This window comes from Schistocerca cancellata, chromosome 4 (assembly GCF_023864275.1).
Source record: "Schistocerca cancellata isolate TAMUIC-IGC-003103 chromosome 4, iqSchCanc2.1, whole genome shotgun sequence".
Lineage (NCBI taxonomy): Eukaryota > Metazoa > Arthropoda > Insecta > Orthoptera > Acrididae > Schistocerca > Schistocerca cancellata.
In genome coordinates, this window is record NC_064629.1 from 126,913,400 (window position 1) to 126,939,056 (window position 25,657).

At 43.8% G+C, this 25,657-nt stretch overlaps 1 protein-coding gene across 2 annotated transcripts in view; it reads left to right on the top strand.

Annotated features, from left to right (window-relative positions):
• LOC126184582 (ankyrin repeat domain-containing protein 13C) overlaps positions 1-25,657 on the top strand; it is a 112,342-nt gene that overhangs the window by 46,260 nt on the left and 40,425 nt on the right. For both annotated transcript variants that reach the window (XM_049927014.1, XM_049927015.1), the window contains exon 4: positions 18,090-18,221. In XM_049927014.1, coding sequence (XP_049782971.1) covers positions 18,090-18,221 — 132 coding nt within the window. The remainder of the gene's footprint in view (positions 1-18,089; positions 18,222-25,657) is intronic.

The following is a 25,657-nucleotide window of genomic DNA, read 5'->3' on the forward strand; positions in this document are numbered from 1 at the left end:
GGACGCCACAGGCTGTTACTGTTTGCAGTCTTTATCTTCCACTGGATGGTGATGTCCCGCAGCATGTCCTGGCTGCGCTGATAGCCCACTTGCCGCCACCTTTCCTGTTACTGGGTGACTGCAATGCCCATAACCCTCTGTGGGGTGGGTCAGTGGCAACAGGTTGAGGCGCCACCATAGAGAATGTATTGACACAGCTCGCCCTTTCCATTTTAAATTATGGTGCCTTCACACATTTCAGTGTGGCGCATGGCACATACTCCGCCATCGACCTTTCGATATGCAGACCTAGCCTCTTACCATCTGTCCAATGGAGTGTGCATGACAACCTGTGTGGTAGTTACCACTTTCTGATCTTTCTGTCACTGCCACAACGCCACTCTTCTGGGCGCCCTTGCAGATGGGCTATGAATAAGGCTGACTGGGAATTGTTCTCCTCCACTGCCGCCATTGAGCCTCTTTCTAATGAAGCCATTGATGCGGTGGTTCACTCGGTCACCGCTGGCATCATTATTGCTGCAAAATCTCCCATTCCCCGTTCTTCTGGGTCCCCTCGGCGGAGGTCTGTACCTTGGTGGTCGCCTGCGATCGCCGAGGCGATTAAAGATCGCTGGCGGGCGCTCCAGCGTCACAAGCGGCATCCCTCATTAGAAAACCTCATCGCCTTCAAACGGCTCCGTGCGCGGGCCCGCTGCATCATTCGCCAACACAAGCAGGAGTGCTGGGAATGGTATTTCTCCACCATTGGCCTCCATCGCAGGTTTGGGCCAAGATTAGGCACATCTATGGCTATCAGACCCCTGTCAGCGTCCCTGCCCTCTCACTGAATGGAGCAATTTGTACTGACTCTGACATAATTGCAGACCGCTTAGCAGACTATTTTGCTCTCAGTTCCGCTTCTGTGCGTTACCCACTGGCCTTTCGCTCCATTAAAGAGCGGTTGGAACATCGGAGCCTTTCATTTCACACCTGCCGTCCTGAATCCTGCAATGTTCCATTCAGTGAGTGGGAATTCCACAGTGCCCTAGCCACTTGCCCTGATACAGCTCCCAGGCCAGATCGCATCCACTGTCAGATGCTGAAACACCTCTCAGTGGACTGCCAGCGACGCCTTCTCGACCTTTCCAACCGTATCTGGGTCAAGGGTGAGTTTCCGTTGCAGTGGCGGGAAAGCATTGTTATCCCCGTTTTGAAACCTGGCAAGTACCCATTGGTGGTGAACAGCTACCGCCGCATTAGCCTCACCAATGTTCTTTGCAAGTTGCCCGAACGCATGGTGAGCCAGCGGCTGAGTTGGGTACTAGTTGGGTACTAGTGTCTCGGGGCCTTCTAGCTCTGTCTCAGGGTGGGTTCCGTAAAGGCCGCTCTGCCGCTGACAATCTGGTGAGCCTGGAGTCAGCCATCCGCACGGCCTTTGCCCGCCGTCAGCACCTCGCCGCTGTTTTTTTTTTTTACATGCGGAAGGCGTATGATACGACATGGCGCCATCACATCCTCTCTACGCTTCATGGTTAGGGTCTTCGGGGTCCGCTGCCGATTTTCATAAGAAATTTTCTGTTTCATTGTACCTTCCGCATGCAATTCGCGGCATCCCATAGTTCCCACCGAGTTCAGGAGAACGGGGTACCACAGGGGTCTGTCTTAAGTGTCTGCCAGTTTTTAATTGCAATTGACAGACACGCTGCGGCGGTGGGAACGTCTGTCTCAGCTTCTGCCTCTACCATAGCTCCATTGGCATTGCAGCTGCTGAATGTCAGCTGCAGGGCACTATCCGCAAGGCACAGTCTTGGGCTGTAGTGCATGGCTTCCAGTTTTCGGCTGCCAAGACCTGCGTTATGCATTTCTGCCGGTGACGCGCTGTTCACCCTGAGCCGCGGCTATATCTTGATGGCGAACCTCTTGCTGTGGTGGAGAGACATTGGTTTCTGGGTGTGGTTTTTGATGCCCGGTTGACTTGGCTTATGCATATTCGGCAGCTTAAACAGATGTGTTGGCAGCATCTTAATGCTCTGCGATGCTTGAGCCACACTAGCTGGGGCGCCGACTGATCTACCCTCTTACAGCTCTACCAGGCATTAATCCAGTCCCGTCTTGATTATGGGAGCCTGGCTAGTTCTGCATCCCCTTCTGCGTTGCGGGTGCTGGACCCAATACTTCACAGCGGAATCCGACTTGCCACTGGTGCTTTACGGACCAGCTCTGTGAACAGCATACTCGTGGAGGCAGGTGTCCCTCCACTGCGGTTACGGCACCAACGCTTACTGGCCACTTATGCTACACATGTTTATAGCATGCCCGGGCATCCAAAGTATCATCTCCTGTTCCCTCAGTCAGTCGTCCATCTCCCAGAACATTGGCCCCGGTCGGGTTGTACGATCGCGGTCCACATCAGAGAGCTTCTCTCTGGGCTTGGGGTTTTCCCTCTTCCACCTCCTTTCCGGGCCCCCCTGCGTACACCCCTGTGGTGTGTGCCCCGACCTTGCCTTCAGCTTGAATTGGCACAGGGCCCGAAGGACTCACTCCATCCGGAGTTCGTCTGCCGCCGCTTTCTTTCCATCCTTGCCATGTATCAGGGCTTTGGTGTTGTTTACACTGACGGTTAGATGGTTGCTGGTCGTGTCGGTTATGCTCTCACTCTAGGGGACCATTACGAACAACATTCATTGCCGGCTGGCTGCAGCGTTTTCACTGCTGAGCTGGTCGCGATCTTTTGTGTCCTAGAGTACATCCGCTCCTGCTCAGGTGAGTCCTTCGTTATCTGTAGCAACTCCCTGAGCAGTTTACGAGCTATCGACCAGTGCTTCCCTCACTCTCGTCTGGTGATGGCTGTCCAGGAGTCCCTCCATACTCTTGCCCTCTGTGGCTGCTCTGTGGTCTTTGGGTGGACCCCTGGTCATGTTGGCATCCCGGGCAATGAACATGTTGACCGCCTGGCCAAACAGGCCACCAGTGAACCAACTCTGGACATTGGCCTCCCGGACACTGATTTGCGAGCAGTCTTACGCCACAAAGTTTTTGCGCTATGGGACGCTGAATGGCGCGATCTGACCACATGCAATAAACTCCGTGCTGTCAAGGAGATGACGACTGTGTGGCAGTCATCCATGCGGGTCTCTCGCAAGGAGTCTGTTGTCCTCTGCCGGCTGTGCATTGGGCACACACGGATGACGCACAGGCACTTATTGCACCATGAGGACCCACCTCTATGTCGCTGCGGATCCGATTTGACGGTAGTCCACATTTTGTTGCGCTGCCTGACACGCTCCCTGCCCTTTTAACAAATGACACTGCCATGGCAGGCTTAGTTTTGCGTTTTATTCGGGCAGGGGGTTTTTATCACTTAATCTGAGTGGTTTTATTATTATTATTATTATATAGAGTCTGGCCTTTGGCCTACGATTTTAGAGTGAGTTTTAGTGTGTTTCTCGGTGGTTGGCTTTTCCTTTTTTTTCTCTATGGTTGGCCAACCACTGTCACACTGTGTGTGATTTTAATTCGTTTTGTCTGATCTTTGTCTGCGTCTTTCTTGTCCTGTGTCATCTGTTGTCGTTTCCATTCTTCGTTTTTATTCGGTGTGGGTGTTTGCAGTTCTGGAACAAGGGACCGATGACTATCGCAATCTGGTCCCTTATCTCACAAACCGACCAACCAACCGTCCATATCAGTTTCTTTGTATGCTGATGACTTTTGCCTGTACTATAGCTCCACTGGAATTGCAGTTGCTAATTGGCAGCTGCAGGACACTATCCGCAAGGCGCAGTCTTGGGCCGTAACTCGTGGCTTCCAGTTTTCAGCTGCCAAGACTTGGGTCATGCATTTCCGCCGGCATCGCACTGTTCACCCTGAGCCACGGCTTTATATTGATGGCGAACCTCTTACTGTGGTGGAGATGCATCGGTTTTTGGGATTGCTATTTGATACCCATTTGACTTGGCTCCCTCATATTCGGCAGCTTAAACAAACATACTGGCGGCATATTAATGCTCTTCGTTGCTTGAGTCACACGAGCTGGGGCGCCGATCGGTCTACCCTTCTATGACTGTATCAGGCATTGATTCAGCTCCATCTCTATTATGGGAACCTGGCTTACGGTTTGGCATCACCTTCCGCGTTGCGGTTGCTTGACCTCATACTTCACTGCGGGATCCAACACCCAACTGGAGCTTTCTGCACAAGCCCTGTAAACAGCCTACTTGTGGAGGCTTGTGTCCCTCCATTGTGGATCCGGGGCCAACGACTACTGGCTGCTTATGCTGCACATGTCTTTAGCTTGCCCGGGCATCCAAATTATCGCCTCCTGTTCACCAACTCAGTCGTCCATCTTCCAGAACGGCAGCGCCGGTCAGGGTGTACGATTGCGGTTCGTGTTGGGTCTCTTCTCTCTGGGCTTGAGTATTTCCCTTACCCACCTCTTTTCCTGGCCCATTTACGTATACCCCTGTGGTGTGTGCCCTGCCCATGCCTTCAGCTGGATTTGGCACGAGGCTCGAATGACTCAGTACCTCCTGAGGCCCTCCACCAATGCTTTCTTTCCATCCTTGCCACATTTCATGGCTCTGACGTAGTCTATACCGATGGTTCCATGGTTGCTGGTCAAGTTGGTTATGGTTTTACTCTTGGGGATCGATCTGAACAACACTCCTTGCTGGATGGCTGCGGTGTTTTCACTGCAGAGCTGGTAGCCATCTCTCGCGGCCTCGAGTATATCCGCTCCTGCTCAGGTGAGTCCTTCGTTATCTGTAGTAACTCCCTGAGCGCTTTACAAGCTGTCGACCAGTGTTTTCCTAGTTCTCGTCTCGTGATGGCTGTCCAGGAGTCCATCCATACTCTTGCCCATTGCAGCTGCTCCGAGGTTTTTGTGTGGAGCCCGGGTTATGTCGGCATCCCAGGTAATGAACGTGTTGGCAGGCTGGGCAAACAGGCTATCAGTGAACCGACCCTGGAGATTGGCCTTTCGGAATGTGATCTCCAGTCCGTATTGCGGCAGATAGTCCATGGTACCTGGGGTGACGAATGGCGCACCCTGCCTTTACCCAACAAACTTAAGGTCATCACGGAGACTACAGGTTTGTGGCGCTCCTCCATGCGAGCCTCTTGCAAGGACTCCGTTGTTCTTGCCGGCTATGCATTGGCCACACCTGGCTGACGCATGGTCATTTATTGCGCCGTGGGAACCCACCGCTATGTTGCTGCGGGTCAGTGTTGACTGTGGCCCACATCTTGTTGGACTGTCCGTTTTTAACTGGCGCTCAGACAGATGTTTGCGCTGCCTGATACACTCCCTGCTCTTTTAATGGATGAAGCTGCAATGGCTGGCTTAAGTATGAGTTTTATTCGAGCAGGCGGCTTTTATCGCTCAATCTGAGGGTTTGTCTCTTTTGTGTGTTAAGTCTGGCCTTTGGCCTATCGTTTTAGATTTGGGTTTTTTGTGTGTCTCTTGGTGGTTTGCTTTTCCTTTTTTGTTTCCCTGGTCAGCCAACCACTGTACAACTCTGCGTGCTTTTAATTCCCTTTTTTCTGGTCTTTGTCTGTGTCTTTCTTGTTCTTTGTCGTCCCTTGTTACCTCCGTTGCTTGTTTTTATTCCTTGCGGGTTTACACGGTCGTGGATGCAGGGACTGATGACCTTTGCAGTCTGGTCCCTTCAACCCCACAAACCAACCAACTGTATGCAGATTTTGCTGATCCCTTCTTATGAGCAATGTGTCTCTAATGGTAGACATCTTGTTTAATTTCCCCTATGTGGCTAGGTTGTTCTCCATGATATTGCACACTACTGTTAGTGTTTTTTTCTGTTGCTTTCACTATTGAGGGTGGACCGTGTACTCCATTCGCAGACGATGGTCGCCATTTTGTGCTGGAGAAAAGTGAAGTGTTCTGCCACTGAAATGGTATTCAGCACTTGGCCATTATGCCATTGTGTTCAGCATCTAATGCAGAGGTTGACCAGTTGGTCAGGACATTAAAATCGAAGAAAACAATCTCGGAGGTCACTAGAATGGATGCCGTATCCAGGTAACTCCAACCAATGGGCACAGTCTGGCATGGCCATCAGTGTTGTGGTCTCTCTGATCTATTGTGACCAGTGCTGCGTGTCCCTGTCCCAAGGATCATGTCAAATGTCATCAAGATTTCACTGTCGGGGTACACACATTTGGGATGCAAGACATCATGGTGAGAAATAAGGGTGACAATTTATTGCAGTGGGTCAGCAGCACCTGAAACTTGATGCTAATCAGCTATGCCTGCATCACAATGAACAATGGCTGCCACAGCTCAGTAATACAGGCAACATTCTCACAGGCAGGAGGGACCAACTACCCTTTGCTTCAAGCACCAAGCAGTACCTGACAACATTCTCAATACCTGTGTGTTGCTTGCCAAATAATTTGCACTCTTGCTCTGTAAAATCGTTCACCCAGGAGAACTGCTTGCCGCACATGGATCTGCTGGAGGTGGAGTACCTCCCTCTGTCAGTGCAGCAGCCACCATAGGCTCCAGTCCTCATCGATCTTCGGGCAGAGTATCAGTCTGTCAACACCCTCAGAGTTGTACTCGATATCCCAGCAGTAGGTGCCCTGGCAGAACCCCTGACCGAGATACCTGCTGCCCGAGGTCCTGTAACTCAGCAACACTAGCACATGCCTGGGCATTTTTGGCCCTATGTGCTTCTTGAAGGGTGGTGGGATTTGGTATCCCCACTAGACATGGAGTTGTTCATGGTTGAGAGTAGGAGTGATCCATAGAGCAAGGTGTTCAATTCCCCATTTGGCCATCCAGCTATAGGTATTCCATAATTTCCCTCAGTCACTCCAAACAAATCCCATGATGGTTCCTATGAAAAGGGAATTACCAATTTCCTATCCCATCCTTTCGTAATCCTGGCTTGTGCTCTGTCTCTGATGACCACATTGTCGACCGGACATTAAACTCTAATCTTCCTTCCATTTCTTCGGAGTGACCCACGACTCCACTGTCAGCAGTGAGTGTGTCACACACATTGGGAAGTGTCTGTGCAGTCGTAATTCTCCTGGTTCCACCGTACAGAGTCCGGAATCAGTCACATACTATTGCTAGCCTGATCCTTCTTTACCGACTCTATGCTCATGTGCTTTTTCATGTTGTTCCGTTAGGTTGACTTGGTGGTGGTTCGCAAGTGCCACATTTCGTGCTACTCCAATCTCATTCCGAGTGTTAACAAAATGCTGCTGTCTTGCTCTGCGAGACATAACAAGAAAAAAGAAAAGAAAAAAAATAGGGCCTAATTTGCAAACTGAAATGATGAATTAACATTAGCAAAAATAGAAAGAAATAAAGAAGGAAAAATTCATTAGGTTACCATATGTGGTAAATATTTTTCACAAAATTAGTAACACATTTCATAATACTAATGTTAAAATTAAGAGTTTTCACAGAGAATAAACAAGTAAACAAAGGAAAATGCTCAAAAATATGACAAATCAGGAGTATATAAAATTAAATGTAGTGATTGTAACACAATCTACATCAAACAGGACGAAAATTCACTAGAAGATACAAAGAATATACAAACAATTGGGAAATCGTTCTCTTGATATCAAGTATGTGTTTTCGAGAAAATCGAGAACTTTGAAAATTCTTGTAGGTGATAAAATTCAGAACAAATTTTACATATGATATAATGTCAGTTTTCATAATTGATATAAATTTAATAACAAACTATATCTCTGACATGTAAACTGATATTGTAACAATGAAATTTATTCCTGAAATTCAACTTAACTGTAATACCCATACTACCTTAGGTGACATGCGAAAATTTGTGATGGATTGAGACTCGAACCTTGGTTTCCTGCTTATCACAAGTGGTCGCCTTACCACTTAAGCTGTACGACCACACTCGTCGGATGATCTCTGTGTATTTCTTTTCATAGAATGTTAATTCATTTACCCATAGTTGCATGCCTCATTATTCCTGTGCAGGTTTAGAAGTCATAGATTATCATTGTCATTTTTGTCACGGGCATGTCTTTGTCTTATACAGGGTGTTCTGAAAACATTCATTCAAATTAATACAGGAGGTAACAAACATGAAAACATATATATTTAGCTAATATGCATAAGGGCCTTGACTTATGATGCTAGGGACAATTTACACAGAAGGTAGTTAAGCATGGCAGTTACAGCAGTGGTATTCACAGGAACTGCTTAAATGCATGACCACTGGCCTGTATGCATGCAGTACAGCATCAGACCATTGTTTGGTGTGTCCATTTCAAGATTTCTGGCACCTCGGCAATGGTACAAGCAATGATGGCAGTTCTAGCGTTCAGGTCATCTTCTGTTTCCACAATGATTTCATACACGAGCTGCTTCATATGCTCCCCGAAGAAGAAATCCACACTTGAGGCTAGGTGACCTGGATGACCAGACTGCAGAGCCACCTCGGGTGTAACATCAATTCCCAAAGGTGGCTCTCAGATGATTCCTCACATCAGTGCCGAAATGCATTGATGCCACATCGTGCTGGAAGTACATCCTTTGTCTAACATTCAGAGGTACATCCAACCAGTACTGTCAACCATCCATAGACAGAGAAGTCATAGACTATCATTGTCATTTTCATCACCTAAACCTAAAACCTGAACAGGAATCACGAGATATGCGAATCAGTTAACAACCTATGAGAAGAAATAGATGGGTGTGTGATATGTGGAAGTTTGTGTCAGTCTGTAGAGCATGCTCAGATGGCCTAAGTGGTAGGGTAACCTTGGACCACTCACCAAAACCAGGAAATCTGGTGTCGAATCCCGTTCCAGCACAAATTTTCATATGTCATCTTAAGTAGTATATATACACCTGTTACAGTTGAGCTGAATTTGTAGTTCATCATCAGATATAAATAGATATTGTAACAGCTGTGCACAAATATGACAGAATAAAAGTAGGTCATGACTGAAAAAAGTCATACATACAACCAACATTTGTACGTGTGTATGTGTCTGTGTGGGTGGGAGATCTCATTACACATATATTCACCTTTTGTTTATGGACACGTGTATGTAAAAGTCATTTCATAATTGTATAAGGCGAAAGATACAGGGTGGCGCATGAAATGTGTTACCAATTGTTTCTTTCACAATTTACGACGCACGTTAGATATCCCGCTGGGATCTCTACAGCAGTACCAGCAGAGCTTGGAGAAACAAATGCGCTACGAAATGAAGTGCAATTCACGATACTGCCGCTAGGAGACTAGTAAGCAGCAATGACTGACAATGGAAGACTGATGACACAGCAACGATCAGCAATTGTGTTAGTTTTTCATAAACGAAAAGCCTTGTTGTGACTCAGAGGCATTTTCGACAACAGTTTAACACACGATGGGTCCTTTGCAAGAAGACCATCCACAGGTTGTACAATAAATGTACAATAAATTTGTACAGGAAGGAACAGTATTGGAAGCGAAGCGACCTTGGCCTGAGCCTGTTTGTTTGCCGGAGAATATTGAAGCAGTACGAGTTGCTGTACAGAGAAGTCCCGGGAAATCATGTAGAAAGGCAGCAGTGCAACTGGGAATATCCAGACGCTCTTTTCAACACATTCTTAAAAGTGACCTCCATATGTACCAATACAAGATGACCTGTGCACAGAAGCTCACTGAAGAACACAAGCAGCAGAGACTACTGTTTGGTCAGTGGGCGGAGGATAGGGAAGAAACTCTCAACAACATTTGGTTTTCAGACAAGGCGCATTTTCATTTAGACGGTGTGGTTAAACAAAATTTATGCTTTTGGGCCAATGAAAACCCACAAGTGCTTCATGAATGACAACATTATGCTCCGAGGATTACAGCGTGGGCAGCAATTTCCAGTCACGGATTTATTGGACCCTTTTTCTTTGAACAAACTGTGAACAGCGAGCGTTATTTGAGCATGCTTCGCAATAGCTTCATTCCACTGATTCTTGCTACTGCCTCACCCTTCAACACGCAGTGGTTCATGCAAGATGGAGCAAGGCCACATACTGCAAACACTGTGTTGGAGTTTTTACACGAGCATTTCAACATGCGGATCATTTCACTCAGGTTTCCAGGTTGCTGCAATGATGGACAAAATTGCCACCCCCCCACCTCCTCTCAATAGTCCAGACCTCAATCCATGTGACCTTTTTCTTTGGGGATACCTAAAGGAAAAAATATTCCCGAAATGCCCACGTGATTTAATGGAACCCATAAGACTTATTCTTCAAGCTTGCAGTGAAATTACGGAAGACATGTGCCGTAGGGTAATCACTAACTTCAGTGTTCGTTTGAAGGAAGTTAGGAAACGAAATGGTGGACATATTGAGCATGTGCTGAGTTAGAACAAATCTCCATGGATGGCTCTTCATTGTAGTATATGTTCCTTTCATATTGTATTGACAATAAAGTTTATATTCAAAAACAAAGTGGTAACACATTTCGTGCACCACCCTGTAAATTACAAATGAGGACTGATGGCATGGAATGGGACGAGAAATCAGGCTGGTGTGTTATATTTGTTTCATGATTTTAACTTCTTACTTTAGTTCTACATGAGACATGTTGAATGCTCTGTTCAATATGCTTCTGTATGCAGCCAGTGTACACGTGGCTGGAACGAGCTGTTTTGTCTGCAACTGTCTCCTTTCTATGTATGTGAAAGATGTATTTGTTGTTTCTGACACAGACAGAGAGGTAAAAAACTAAATTAATAGTCTGTTTATGCATGACTGTGAAGTAAATGTTTAGCTGTAAATTATTAAAACTGGTGCACAGATCTTCTGTTTCATTTCTGTTATCCAAGAAAACTATTGTATTATCCTTATATCTGTAAAAGGATAGTGTTTTAGTTATGAAGCTATTGTTAGGACAGTGAACTTGATTTTCATGGCAAGTAATGTGTTATCAGGTGTGAAAAAACACTGAGTCCTTGTAAATGTAGTTTAGCTCCTTAGTGTGTCTTACATTAACACAAGCAAAGAGAGGTGACTGGACACATTTTAATATTATTAAATACCCTAATTGAAGAGTCACAGTGACATTACACTCAAATGCAAAAATACCCGTTACAGATCATAGTCACAAGACATGTTCAGAAAGTAAGTGTAGTTGATTTTTATATTTTTTTAGAAAAAGGTTATTTGAAAAGAATTGCAGAATATTGTTGCTACATGGTCACCATCGCATAAAATGCATGTATGAGTGATGGCATAAGCTTCTTTATACCCTCCTTGAAGAACTCTCCTACAGCCTCTTTTCCTGACTTCAGAACCTCTTTCTGCAAAGTTGGGGCAGCAGCTCATGTCACTCACCCAGTGAAAGATCTGCTTAATGCAACCTGTCACAAACATGTCATCTCCAGAAGTTTTCCAGATGCAGGGCCTGCGAGATCACCTGATCTGAATCCATGTGACTTTTGGCTCTAGGGCTATCTAAAAGAACTTGTTTACCAGGGACACGTTCAGTCTCTACATGATCTGAAGGCCAGTATAAGGAGACATGTTGCTCAGATTCCATCAGAACTGCTATGAGCAACAGTTGATCACATTGTTCTAGGCTGCAGCATCTCATCGATGTCTCCTGTGCTCGTGTTGAACAAACTGCGTAAGCAGCGACTAATAATAAATCCAACATTATGCGCTTCTCTCTTGTTTGACCTTTCCTGTTCCTAATCCATTACATATGGAAACATTTCTCTGTATATATCTTCCTCGCATTCACAGCACCAGATTTGCACCTGGTGGCCAAAATTGGGACTAATTTTTTTTCCCAGTGTAAATCGATTCCAAATTAACACATTAGAGTATCTACAAAGTTTCTCTGTGATATGATAATTACAGCCCACACTGGATCTTTATGAGTAGGTGCACTTTTAATTGTAACCACCTTGTGGATATAACTGACGCAATGTCACCTTATTGTGATATGACTGTGTGTCATCCAGTAAAGATAATTGTGAACTATTGTCATCAGGTTAATGGTGAGCAAGCACAATGTGGGTTCTAATATGCCTGAAATTAACCATAACTTAACTGTTCTAATTAACTTTGGAGTATGGCGGAAGTGCTGTTAACTTCCAGTGGTGAACAGTTTTGCCCGTACGTATCAAACTGAATTTGTTAAGTGGTAGCACTCATGTCTCTGTGTCTTACAGGAATTGCAGATACAGACCTGCCAAAATAGTAAATACCATTCACCAGCAACTTCCAGGTCGTGGTTTCCGGGCAACAGCACATTAGCAAAAACAGAGTGCTATCAAATTTTGAGAAGTATTCGCTTCCAGCTAAATTCCTTATCAGTAAATCTGTGGTCTACTGGGTATTTATGGTGGCTTCGAAGCCCATGCAGATTCTTATTAATCCCTATGGCTTTTTATCTCGTGTCATAAGTATTAACTGCTGGCTAGTAGAAATGGGTATAAAATGGTGCACCCAAGAATAGCCTCAAAAAGCTGCCCGTAGGTTTCCCTCAACTTACCAAAATCAATAGATACTTTACTAATGAAGACCATGTTCACATAATCATTGAACTGAAAACCAAATAAATTAAAAGTGTGTATGCTGAATATGGTTGTTGCTACTGGTGAAGTTACCGCAGTTCCTACAAGGCACAGAAACATGAGTACATCTCCTTAACAAATGCAATTTGATATGTACAGGCAAAAGTCTTTGCCATTTGGAGTTACCAATATACTTCCATATTCCAAAGTTACATAGAACAGGTAATTCAGATGCCATCAACACTACTTCGTAAAATTGGTCAATTGTAACACTGTCATTAAGACTAGGGTTAGATGTGACTAATCTTAATGATCAGATTATAGTATAATCACCAAGTTATGGATTAAAAAGTCAGCATAAGTGTTCAGATTGTGAATAAAAATATCATATAATGATAAGCTACTTGGTTCTGGGAGGAGTGATGATAGTTTGGAAGTACTTTGTAGCACAGAAATCCGATTAATCAACATGACAGTGCCTCACCGGGAAATCCTGAAGAATTACTTTGTAGAAAGTCACCATTTGTCAAACAGGATCTTCAGTCTTCCTCTAAATCTCTCTTTAAACTCAACAAAACTTGCAAAAGGAGTTGGTGACATTGGTAATGCATTGTGCTGTCTCATGCTGCAGCAGCTCCTGTCACTTTTCCATGTGCTGTTGTTGCAACAGTAGATGTTGCCATAATTTTGTGAACACTGGTTCCATTTCATCATTTACAATTTTTCCGAATTGTACCATTTCAAAACTGCATGTACGTAACTTCAAGTGAGTAACCTCATTGCTACTTTTGTGTGGTACACAATGCCAATTTTGTTGAAAACACAAGTCATGTATTCTGTTGGCACATTATTGAGTTCATGATAAACGCATCATTTTGGAGCAGCTATGCTACATTCAGTACCAAATACAGTAAAACTTGAACGAAGCAGAATGTGTATAATTCGGGAATCTGCCCAAACCATACAGGTATTTCAGTCCCGACGCGTTCGGTATACTTTTACATGTTAATTTTTTTGTGTAAAGCGTAACGTGCTTAACGTGGAAACTGGTGGATGGTTCATCGAACCACCTTCACAATAATTTTCTGTTATTTCACTCTTGAACAGAGCTAGGGAACTCTGATTTTCCTCATTTTATTATGATAATCCTTTCTCCCTATGTAGGTTGAGGTCAACAAAATATTTTCACATTTGGAGCAGGAAGTTGATGATTGAAATTTCGTGAGAAGATTCCACCGTAATGAAAAACGCCTTTGTTCTAATGATTTCCACCTCAAATCCTGTGTCACGTCAGTAACACACTTATTTCTCGATTTAAAAAAAAAGGGGGGGGGAGGAGACAAGCATAGTGTAGGCAGTCTAGTTACTAAATCTGTTGCGTCTTAGGCATGGTCTTTGATTCGCCTTCCCCACATTTTGTGTGAGTTCTTTCCAACTAAGTTGTTTGTAATTTTAACCCTAGGTACCTATATTTAGTTGAATTTACTGCCTTCAGATTTGATTGAATTATTGCATAGCCAAAGTTTAACTGATTCCTTTTAGCACTCCTGTGGATGACCTCACACTTTTCATTATTTAGGGTCAGTTCCCAGTTTTCACACCAGATGGATATCTAAATCATTTTACAGTTGCTTTTGATCTTTTGATTGATGACTTTACTAGATGATAAACGACATCATCTGGAAACATCCTAAGACGGCTGCTCAGAGTGTCTTCTAAATCGTTTATGTACGGTATGTAAGGAACGACAGTGACTATCACTTGTTTTACTCGGTGACTTTCCATCAGTTACTACGAACTAACACCTCTCTAACAGGAAATCACGAATCTAGTCACACAACTGAAACATATTCCACTAGCATACAATTTGATTACAAGCCGTTTGTGAGATGCGGTGTCAAAAGCCTTCTGGAAACGTAGAAATACGGAATCAATTCGAAATCCTTTGTCGATAGCACTCAACACTTCATGTGAGTTAGAGCTAGTTTTGTTTCACAAATCAGATTTTCTCTAAATCCGTGTTGCCTGTGTATCAGTAGACCATTCTCTTCGAGGTAATTCATAATGTTCGAACACAATATATGTTCCAAAATCCTGCTGCATATCTACGCTAATGATATGGGCCTGTAATTTAGTGGATTATTCCTATTGCCTTTGTTGAGTATTGGTGTGATCTGTGCAGCTTTCCAGTCCTTGGGTACGGATCTTTCAACGAGTGAGCGGTTGTATATGATTGTCAAATATGGAGCCATTGCATCAGCATACTCTGAAAGGAATCTGTTGGTATGCATTGTGGACCAGAAGACTTGCTTTTATCAAATGATTTAAGTTGCTTCACTACTCTGAGGATATATTTCTAAGTTACTCATGTTGGCAGTTGTTCTGGATTCGAATTATGGAATATTTACTTCGTCTTCTTTGGTGGAGGAATTTTGGAAGGCTGTGTTTAGTAACTCTGCCTTAGCAGCACTGTCATCGATAGCATTTCCATTGCTATTATGCAGAGAAGGCATTGATCGTGTCTCGCCTATAGCATACTTTACACACGACCAGAATCTCTTTGGATTTTCTGCCAGGTTTTGAGACAAAGTTTCGTTGTGGGGACTATTATAAGCATCTCACATTGAAGTCCGCGCTAAAGTTCGAGCTTCTGTAAAAGATCACTAATCTCGGCGGTTTTGCGTTCATTTAAACTTGGCATCCTTTTTATTGTTGTTTTTGCAACTATTGTATTACAGTATACAATAGTTATTCATGTTTCTACAAGGACACTACTTTTAACATGAAGACTGTACATCCCTGATAGTGCTGCCAAGCGGCACAAAACCAAGAAAAAGAGTGGACACAGCATGTCGCTGCGTGTGTGGACATCAAACCGTGCCGCTCTGTGCAACAACGACCAAGTTACACGCAGTGTCGGTAGGTCAAAGGAAACGTCTAGTTCGTGAGCACTCTGTTTGTCGGCATTTCTCATTTTCCATTATTATTCACGTGCGTGGGCGCACACTGGAACATTGTTGCGCACTTCCGAACACATCGCTGCAGTCTACACAGTGAAAGAGGTGCATGTTGTACCGTTAAAGAATGGTTTTACCTGACATGGCCAAGAATTCCTAGAAATCCGCTACCTACAATATTTTCTAGCAGTTTCAGTTGAGTCGTAGCACTTCAAGTGATAATATGTCAAATAAAAAGTATATGTCGCTAACACTTAACAGAAAGATTAGGGTAATCAAGGCAAATATAAAGACAAACTCTTTGTGCTTGAAATAATATTGCGTTTGAAATGCAGTAAAACACAGATTTGTGATTTTTCAAGAGACAAGTGTAAGATATGGAATGAATTGATGAAAGGGAACAGGCAAATAAAAAGAAAGGCGAAGAAGACGGAAAATGAAAAAATTAGAGAGATAGGTCTGAACCCACATTGCAGAATGAGACTCTGAAAGTCTCTAAAGAGCTTGCAATGCGAAGTTTAAGGAGCCACAGGATGTCTGGACAGTTTCACAAAGTTAGGTACAGCATCTTGTGGAATGAAGTGCATGGTAAAGCTCAGGAAGTGCAGAAAAGAGTACCAATAGAATGGAAGACAATACTGTACAACGTAATTGCGAATTATGACCCCAAAGACGTGTTCATTGTTGTTGAAGTAGGACTCTTTTATTGAGTATTGCCTTCAGGATCTGTAGCAATTCGAGGTGAAAAGTGCACCAGAGGAAAAATGACCAGTGAAAGACTCCCTGTACTGCTGTGTGGAAACATGTTAGGTGAAATGGAGAAGCCACTGGTGATTGCAAAGGCGGTAAAAACATAGACATCAGTACGCTTCCAGTCACATGGTGAAGCAATAAATAGGCATGGATTGTGAGTGATCTTATGGAAGGTTGGCTGCACGTCTTTCAGTGATAAAATGAAAAAAAAAAAGGAAATTGCCAAGTTCTCCATTTCCTGGACAATGCAACCTGCCACCCGAAAGTCAAATATCAGATGTGAAATTGGCCAAGTTATCAACAAGGCACTGTGCAAGCTGGTGGTAGTTCCGTAATGGTGTGGGGTGTTTTTACATGGACGAACTGGGTCCTGGGGTAAAACTGGACTGATCATTGACTGGAAATGGTTATGCTTGGCTACTTGTTACCAAACAGCGATGGAATTTTTATGGATGACAATGCGCCATGTCACCTGGCCATAATTGTTTGCGATTGGTTTGAAGAACAATCTGGATAATTCGACCAAATGATTTGGCCATTCAGACCACCTCACATGAACCCCATAAAACATTTATGAGACATTATCAAGAGGTCAGTTTGTGCACAAAATCCTGCATCGACAACACTTTCGCAATAATGGAAAGTTATAGAGCCAGCATGGCTCAGTATTTCTGCAGGGGCTTCCAACAACTTGTTGAGTCCATGCACGTCGAGTTGTTGCACTATGCCAGGCTGAAGAAGACCCTACACAATATTAGGAGGTATCCCATGACTTTTGTCACCTCAGGGTACAATAAATGAACATCTACAGTGTAGGAGTGAAGGTATGCAAATACGTGCATAATTACAAATTTATGCCAGTAATTTTGTGCATGATACCTGACAAATTTTGTGTAGACTGGTGAGTTTTGTGTAATCCAGAAACTTGGCCAATATGGAAAATTATATTAGTCCCCATGTGATTCCATACCGAGCAAGTTTTAGTGTACCATTTGCCCAGGGCTATCCTGAGCAGTAAAGAAGTTTAGGGACAAATCACAGCTGAATTCCAAAAAATAACCATCTAAATAGAAACAATGGAAATATTGAAAACATGAGTTGGGTTGTTACAGTTAGACTGTTAATGCTGCGAGATGAAGGCTTCTTACAAACAGTGAGCTGCCTGCCATTCACGACATAACTAACTTCATGGATGTGGTTGAGTCACACAGCTTCACTAAGAATACCACTTGTAGTAGCCTCTTGGTGGGGGCACATGCAAGCTAACAGCATCTATGCTAGCCCTTCAATTATCACCTTTTGGCCAGGACATAAAAGGAGTAGCAAGTTGACTTTTTCTGCTTTGACTTTGCCGTTATGTTAATGACGAGAATGAGATTCAAAATGCAGTGATAGAAGACATGAGCGATGTGTGCTTTACATGAGAGGATAATTTTGGTTTTGTAGTTCACTTAAAAATTGCCCACAACGGAGCACATGTTTCAGTATCGAGCTTGCATGGAGACAAAAATTCCAAAATTTGTGTGACACGTTGTAATTTATACAGACTCAGTGATAACTCTTGGGTAGGAGTGAACAATAGGAGGGAGTAGGAGGCATTACTGAAAAAAACACTGAGTTATGATTTCTTGAAGAATACCAAGACAAATACACTGTACAAGATGATGATAATGCACTCGTTCGCTACTCTAAATCAGCGATGAACAGTTCTTGATAGTAGTAATCATTAATAGTGGGCAGTATGTGCTTTGTGTCCTTTTTCAGTACCTGCCTTTATTCAGTGTCTCTTGATGTGTTATATTACATTAGTGTTACTTATATTTGTTATAATAACTGTTGTCATCATCATTTTTATCAATTAGTTCTTAATTTTATTTTCAGTCTCCTCACTAGTGCGGAAGTTGAAGCAGCAGGCTCGAGAACAAATGGAAGAGCGAAGACCTTCTTTAGTAGCAGCGCTGAATCAGATGGGCGATTTTTATATGGAACTGAAATGGGATTTCCAGAGTTGGGGTATGTACCAAGTGCCTTTCTACTTGTTACCAAATTTTAAGCACTAACAATTCAAGAACAAAATGAGATATCTTACTGCTATTAGTTTCAAACAATATTTCAATATCTTATCTACATTTGATTCACTGCAGTGTATGAGCTAAAATAAACCATATGCAAAGTTTACATAATGGGTCTCTTCCTCTTCAAACCCCCCTCAAATTTCATGTAATGTTTTACTTAATTTGATGCAGTGCAGTAAAAATAATAGATAACAAAAAGAAATTCAGTTCTTTAAGTGGAGCTATCAGACCACAAGTTTTCATAAAATCAGATTATAAGTATTTCATATCAATTGGAATGCCACCTCTCAGGACAGGTACCAGCATTTGGCCAGCAGTGCATCCATAACAAAAGCTGCCCTGAGCACAGAATGCAGAGCAGAGAGCACGTCTGCAGCAGCGCAAGGGTTAATGGACCAAAGATGTAATAATCACATGGGGAGAGATCATGACTATAGGGTGGGTGCACGAGTGTCTCCCTCTTGAGTTGGCATAACTTCTGCATTACAACATTTGTGATGTAGGGATGTGCATTATCATGAAGCTGCAGCACCCCACACAGAACTTGGATCACCATTCAACAACGGTGGTTTTCAACAGACATGTTGCCACATACTCGTTCTTCAGTCTTCAGTGGATGTCTACTGGTGTTTGTCCTTCAGCAGCCAAGAAAAGAATACCAGCTCATTGGGTCTTGTTTTGGGCACATTTGGTAATAATGTTGCCTTACTTTAGGTTTTCACATTTACTGCTCACAGTTTGGAAGGACATGAATGCTACGCTAATCTCTTATATACCCTTATTGGAGTCACACAGTAGACCAGGGGTTTGGGGTGATGTGAGGCAAGGAATGTTTTCTCTAGATGGCCCATAAACAGGTTGGCATAGAAGGGTGCCATGCAGGTTCCCATGGGCATGCCACAGATTTGTTTGTATATCTTCGCTTCAAAGGAAACGTAGTTGTGCCTTAGGATAAAGTTAGTAATGTGTATGAGAAAAGGGGTAATGGGTCTGTAGTCTGAAGGATGTTGGGAAAGGTAATGTTCAGAATTGGCAAGACTATGAACATGAGGGATGTTTGTGTATAGGAAAGTGGCGTCAGTGGTGACGAGTAGGGATCTAGGAGCTGAAGAGGTGGTGGTGGTGGAAAGTCGATGAAGGAAGTGTTTGGTATCTTTGACTAGATTTCAGCAATTGGTCGGGAGTGTTTCTCAATGAGGTCCGAAATTCATTCAGTCTGGGCAGAATAACCTACTACCCCATCCCTTGTACACATTACTAACATTATCCTAACACACAACTACTTCTTCTTTGAAAGGAAACTATACAAACAAATTTGCAACATGGCCATGGACAAGCACATGACACACTCCTATGCAATGGGCCATCTAGAGGAAATCTTCCCAGCCCTCCCCCCACCCCCCCTCTTCCCCAATCTGGTTTAGGTTCATCAGTGATATCTTCATGGTATGTACTCAGGGCCAAGACATCCCATTCTCATTTCTTCACAAACTCAATGTCTTCTTTCCCATATGCTTCATTCAGTCCTCAACACCAGCATGCCACCTACCTGGATGTCGACCTCCTCCTCTCTGATCTGATGGCTCCATCCTCACCTCTGTCCACATTAAACCAATTAACCACCAACAGAACCTGCACTTGGACAGCTGCCATCCCTTCCGCAGCAAAAAATACCCTCCATACAGCCTGGCCACCCGGGAGCAGCATATCTGCATTGACAAGAACCCCTTGCCCAGTAATCTGGTCTCACCGAGGCCTTCACAGACACACACTACTCACAAGACCTACTCCACAAACAGATTTCCTGTGCCATATCCCCATACACCCCCTATCCTTCCACCAGCTACAAAGAAGTGCCCCCTTTGTCATCAAATACCTCATCTTTTGTCAGGGATCATTTCCTGTGGAAGACCCAGATGCAAGACCACATGCCCTACCCCCATCAGAGGCCGGGCCACCTGTGAAAACAGCCACATCATATACCATCTCTGTTACAATCATTGCCTAGCTTTTTATGTGGGTATGGCTACCAACCAGCTGTCGACCAGGATGAATGGCCACCATCAAACTGTGGCCAAGAGCATAGAGACTACCCTGTGGCACTAGTTGCAGCTGAGCATAACATGCTTGATTTCAGTGGCTACTTCACAGCCCAGGCCACCGGCTCCTCCCCTCCCCTCCACCAACAGCTTTTCTGAACTGTGCAGATAGGAGTTATTCTTATTACACATGTTATCTGCTCTCAAAATTATCTTGACCTCAGCCTACATTCCCCACACCCTACACCCAACAATTTCTGCCCTTCTGTCCTATCACCTTAACCCTATTTCACGTCCCCTCACCCTCATTATGCCACCCACTGCCAGTGCACTCACCTGTTGTTCCCCTTCCCACCTCCTCTCCTTTCCTGCTCTGTCCCCCACTCTCATACACCTCCCTCCATCCCTCCTTCCCTCCCACCTCCTTCCCTCCCACCTCCTTCCCTCCCACCTCCTTCCCTCCCACCTCCTTCCCTCCCACCTCCCACCTCCTTCCCTCCCACCTCCTTCCCTCCCACCTCCTTCCCTCCCACCTCCTTCCCTCCCACCTCCTTCCCTCCCACCTCCTTCCCTCCCACCTCCTTCCCTCCCACCTCCTTCCCTCCCACCTCCTTCCCTCCCACCTCCTTCCCTCCCACCTCCTTCCCTCCCACCTCCTTCCCTCCCACCTCCTTCCCTCCCACCTCCTTCCCTCCCACCTCCTTCCCTCCCACCTCCTTCCCTCCATCCATCCCTCCCTCCCTCCCTGCATGAAGGCAGGAATGTTACATAGTACTCTGAACAATACTAGTCCAAGCAAAGTCATCAATGAGTGCATTAATAAACTGCCTAAGAAAGTTTGAGAGGGTCCAGGTATAGCTCTGAGCTGCCAGAAGTCTTTAATATTCTGTCCAGAAATTAGCACAAACTTCCAGAGTTCCAGTGTGCTGAAGGTCTCATCAAGGCCTTCACAGACACACACTATCCGCCAGACCTACTTAGCAAACAGATTTCCCATGGCATATACCCACACACCCCGTTCTCCTGCCACTTTGAAGAACCAGCAACAAAGTAGTGCCCCCTTTGTCACCCAACACCACCCTAGACTGGAACAACTGAATCATATCCCTTGTCAGGACTTTATCTATCATCATGCCCTGAAATGAAGGACCTCCTACCCAAGATCCTTCCCATCCTTCCTAAACTGGTGTTCCATTGTTAAACCAACCTTAACAGCATCCTAGTCCATCGCTGTGGCACTTCCAGTCCCAGCTCCTTGTCACCGAGATCATATGCTTGTGGGAGATCCAGGTACAAGCTCTGCCCAGTCCACCAACCCAGCACTTCCTATTCCAGGACTGTCACAGGCTTATCCTACTCCATCAGAGGCCGGGCCACCTGTAAAAGAAACCATGTCATATACCACCTCTGCTGCAATCATTACAGAGCTTTCTATATTGGTATGACTACCAGCCAACTGTCTACCAGGATGAATGTCAATGCCTAACTGTGGCCAGAAGCAAAGTGGACCATTCTGTGGCATAACATGCAACTGAACATAACGTGGTTGATTTTCACGGCGGCTCCCCTCCACCAACAGCACCTTTTCTGAACTGCACAAATGGGAGTTGTAAATATAACACATTCTCCAATCCCAAAATTATCTCAGCCTCAACCTCTGGTAACCTACTGTCCCCACACCTTTCACACAAGAGTTTCTACCCCCTGTGTTCTACAACCTCCTCCCAGTTCACATCCCCTCACCCTCATAACACCCACTCTCTACCAGCGCATTCACTACTGCTTCCCCCTCTCTGCTCCTTTCCTTTACTGCTCACCACCCACCCGTGTGTCATAGCCTCCTGACACTGCCTATCGCAGCCTTGTCCTGCTGCTTTGTACTATAGTCCCTGCGTGTGTCTCCAGACAGCACTCTTCTCTCCCCCCCCCCCCCCCCCCTCCCGTCTGCTGTCTGTCCCCTGTCCCTGCCACACTCCCAATTGCTGCCTTCGTCCAATACAACAGTTGCAGTCCTTTTCTTTTCTTTTCTTTTCTTTTCTGAATTAGTCTTTGACTGAAAGCGTAGTGGTTATCAGTTTTTTCATGATGCTTGTATGCAGCTCAACTTGTCATCTTTATGGTTATGGTGAGTAGCAGTCTATCCTTTTTGTAATTGTTGATATTCCTATCTTGACTCTCAATTACTAGTTTTAATGGGGACTGATGACAGTTAAGCAACTGTAATAGAACATTCAGCATTAGAAACTTGATTATGCCCTAATTGACTTTATTATGTTACATGCATCAGTGATTGGAGTTCATACCCCTTCTAGCCATTCTTATGTGGGTTTCCCATGTTTAATGTTCAGGAGGACAGTGGTTCAAATCTCCACCCTGCCATCAAGATACAGGTTTTCTATGATTTCTCAGAATTACTTCAGGCAAATACAAGGATTGTTCCTTCCAAGGACATGACTTATTTCCTTCCCCATCTGATAAACACAATCTGAGCTCGTGCTGCATCTCTAATGATCTCATTGTCAAGTGTATGTTAAACACTAATCTTCCTTCCTTACTTCCCCAGTTTGTACAAATCATTTCAGCTAAATTCTGGAATGATGTATTCTACAAGGCTGCGGCTGATTTCTTTTTTAGGTACTTGTCCAAGTTAGTGCTCCATCTCAAATGACACTAGTATTGATGAGATATTCTGTTCTAAACTTTCCTCCTTCTGGCAAGCAGTATTTTAATCAGAATTATAATGTAAGCAGAGTAGTTAAAAGTTACATGGGTCATTTCATGCTAACAATGAGAAGTCCCCAGTGGTGCAACTGACTCTTTGCAACCATCTATGCGGTGGTGTAGGTTAAGAACCCATAACAGGATTCAAACCTGCCACCTTCAGTTTTTCAGGCTGTTACGCTACCCATTATGGTACAATGGTAGGCAATAACCTGGTGTTAATTTGATGCTCTAGCATAACAGGCAAAATTGTTTTTCATCTTTTATACATAAACAAGGGCCCACCAGGGTGAATGGCTTCAGGGTGGGATACCTGGGTTCATAACATACACAACCATATAGGTGGTTGCAAAAAGTTAATTGCCCCACTGGGGACCTCTCCTTGTAAGTGGTGTAGGGGTTCCCATATGACCATAATGGATTTTGATGAGATTTTGTATGAACAATTGCACATGTTCCCAATGAACATTGGTAAAGTTTCACGATCATTAATTCAATACTTCTGGAGATATAGTAATTTGTTTGATCCCATAGTGCAGCTATCAACAGTGCACCTGTGAGTTTTCAGTAACTTCGAGACATAATATCTCCAGTAATATTGTCTTGAAAGAAACAAAACTAGGTCATCTTGCACAAATTTTTGCGCTCTCTTAAGCAAAATAATAAAAAAATAATTCCTGAGCGATTTGCAGTCAGCCCAAAAAACATTAAAAAAAGTTAACTTTAGCTTTTTATATCTCCAAAAAATAATTACAGGATACACGTGAAACCTTACATGTAATAACTTACCAATACAAGGTCTCAGAATATTAAGTTTCATCCTCCTATTACTTTCCAGTAGAGTACAAATTGAGGACAAAGTTGATGACCTTTAAAAAAATACAAAAAATGATTATTTTTGACCCACTTTCACAAAAAGTCTTCTGCAAACTCTTTTAAACCACTTTCATTTGAAAGACCATGTTTTAAAGCACCTAGAAAACTATATTTGGTTTTGCAGTGTGAGTACATAAGGCCTAAAAAATGATGACAAGGTGGAGATGCATTGAAAATGGATCCATTTCCACTGGTATTCAAACTAAATCTGACATCTTTTACTATGTTCTACAGTTGTTTAGTACTCTCTAGAAAGTGAGATAAAGTGTGAATAAGTCGAAAAACTTCAAAAAAGGGATGTCTTTCATCACAACTCATCATGACACATTTCAGTCTGTTTTTCTGCTATAACTACACAATCAAACTGGTCGTAAACTTCACAGTCTAATAGTGCATTACCAAGACAGAGGAGCTCTTGGTAGTAAAACTGTTGCTTAATAGCTGCAGTAGATATCATATAAACAGCCTGCAGCTTTTACACCACTGTCGTATTGTGTAAGTTTTCGTGAAGTTCATAGTAGTCTTTCTGACATTTTTTGAATGGATTCATGTTATAGAGAATGATTACTGTGTCCTTTTATTGTGTGATGCTTTCAGTGTGCTAGTTTAATTCTGGCTGAAGGTCTGGCATACTCTGTGTTAGCATTGTTTGTGATTAAGTGGAACATTAGTGTACACATGATAAATTGTGTAAATGTGTTGGTATGGTCCATAGTTTAGACAAGAAGAGAACAGAAGCTTTCGAAATGTGGTGCTACAGAAGAATGCTGAAGATTAGACGGGTAGATCACATAACTAATGAGGAGGTATTGAATAGAACTGGGGAGAAGAGAAATTTGTGACACAACTTGACTAGAAGAAGGGATCGGTTAGTAGGGCATATTCGGAGGCATCAAGAGATCACCAATTTAGTATTGGAGGGTAGTGTGGAGGGTAAAAATCGTAGAGGGAGACCAATAGATGAATACACTAAACAGATTCAGAAGGATGTAGGTTGCAGTAGGTGCTGGGAGATGAAGGAGCTTGCACAGGATAGAGTAGCATGGAGAACTGCATCAAACCAGTCTCTACAGTCAAACTGAAGACCACAACAACAACAACAACAACAACAACAACAACAATGGTACATGGTGGCTTAACCACTGCTGGTTCCTTTTAAAGTGAGAAACCCATCATTCCCATCGCCATAAGGGCAGTACCTACTAGCTGTGCAACAACAGCGATGGGTAAGTTTCTTTACCACAGGTTCTGAAACCTGATAAGGGGTTCTTTACATAGGATCCTAAGCTGATGCTACATTTTTAGAATTGTCAAAGGCCAAAGATAGAAAAGGTTTCTTTTAGGATCCCAAGGTTATGTTTACTTCAAGCTTCTTGAATTTTTTACAGGTTTCATTACTTTGCTGTAAAAGGTCGTGAGGCAAACTATACTGCCAGCCAGACAATGTCACCAATGGGATTACTTGGGAAGGAAAAAAAAAGAATGATTGTGTGGCATTGTTGGCCAGGAGGTCCCTTTCGGAGAAGTTCAGCCACCAGGTTGCAAGTCTTATTTCTGGTGATGCCACATTGCACAACTTGTGTGTCGTAGATGATGAGGACAACACAACACCCAGTCCACAAGCAGAGAAAATCTCCAATCCGGCCGGAAATCAAACCCGTGCCCAGTGCATGATACGCAAACATGTTGCCACTCAGCTACACAGGCAGACACCTGGGAAGAAATTTTCATGAGACAG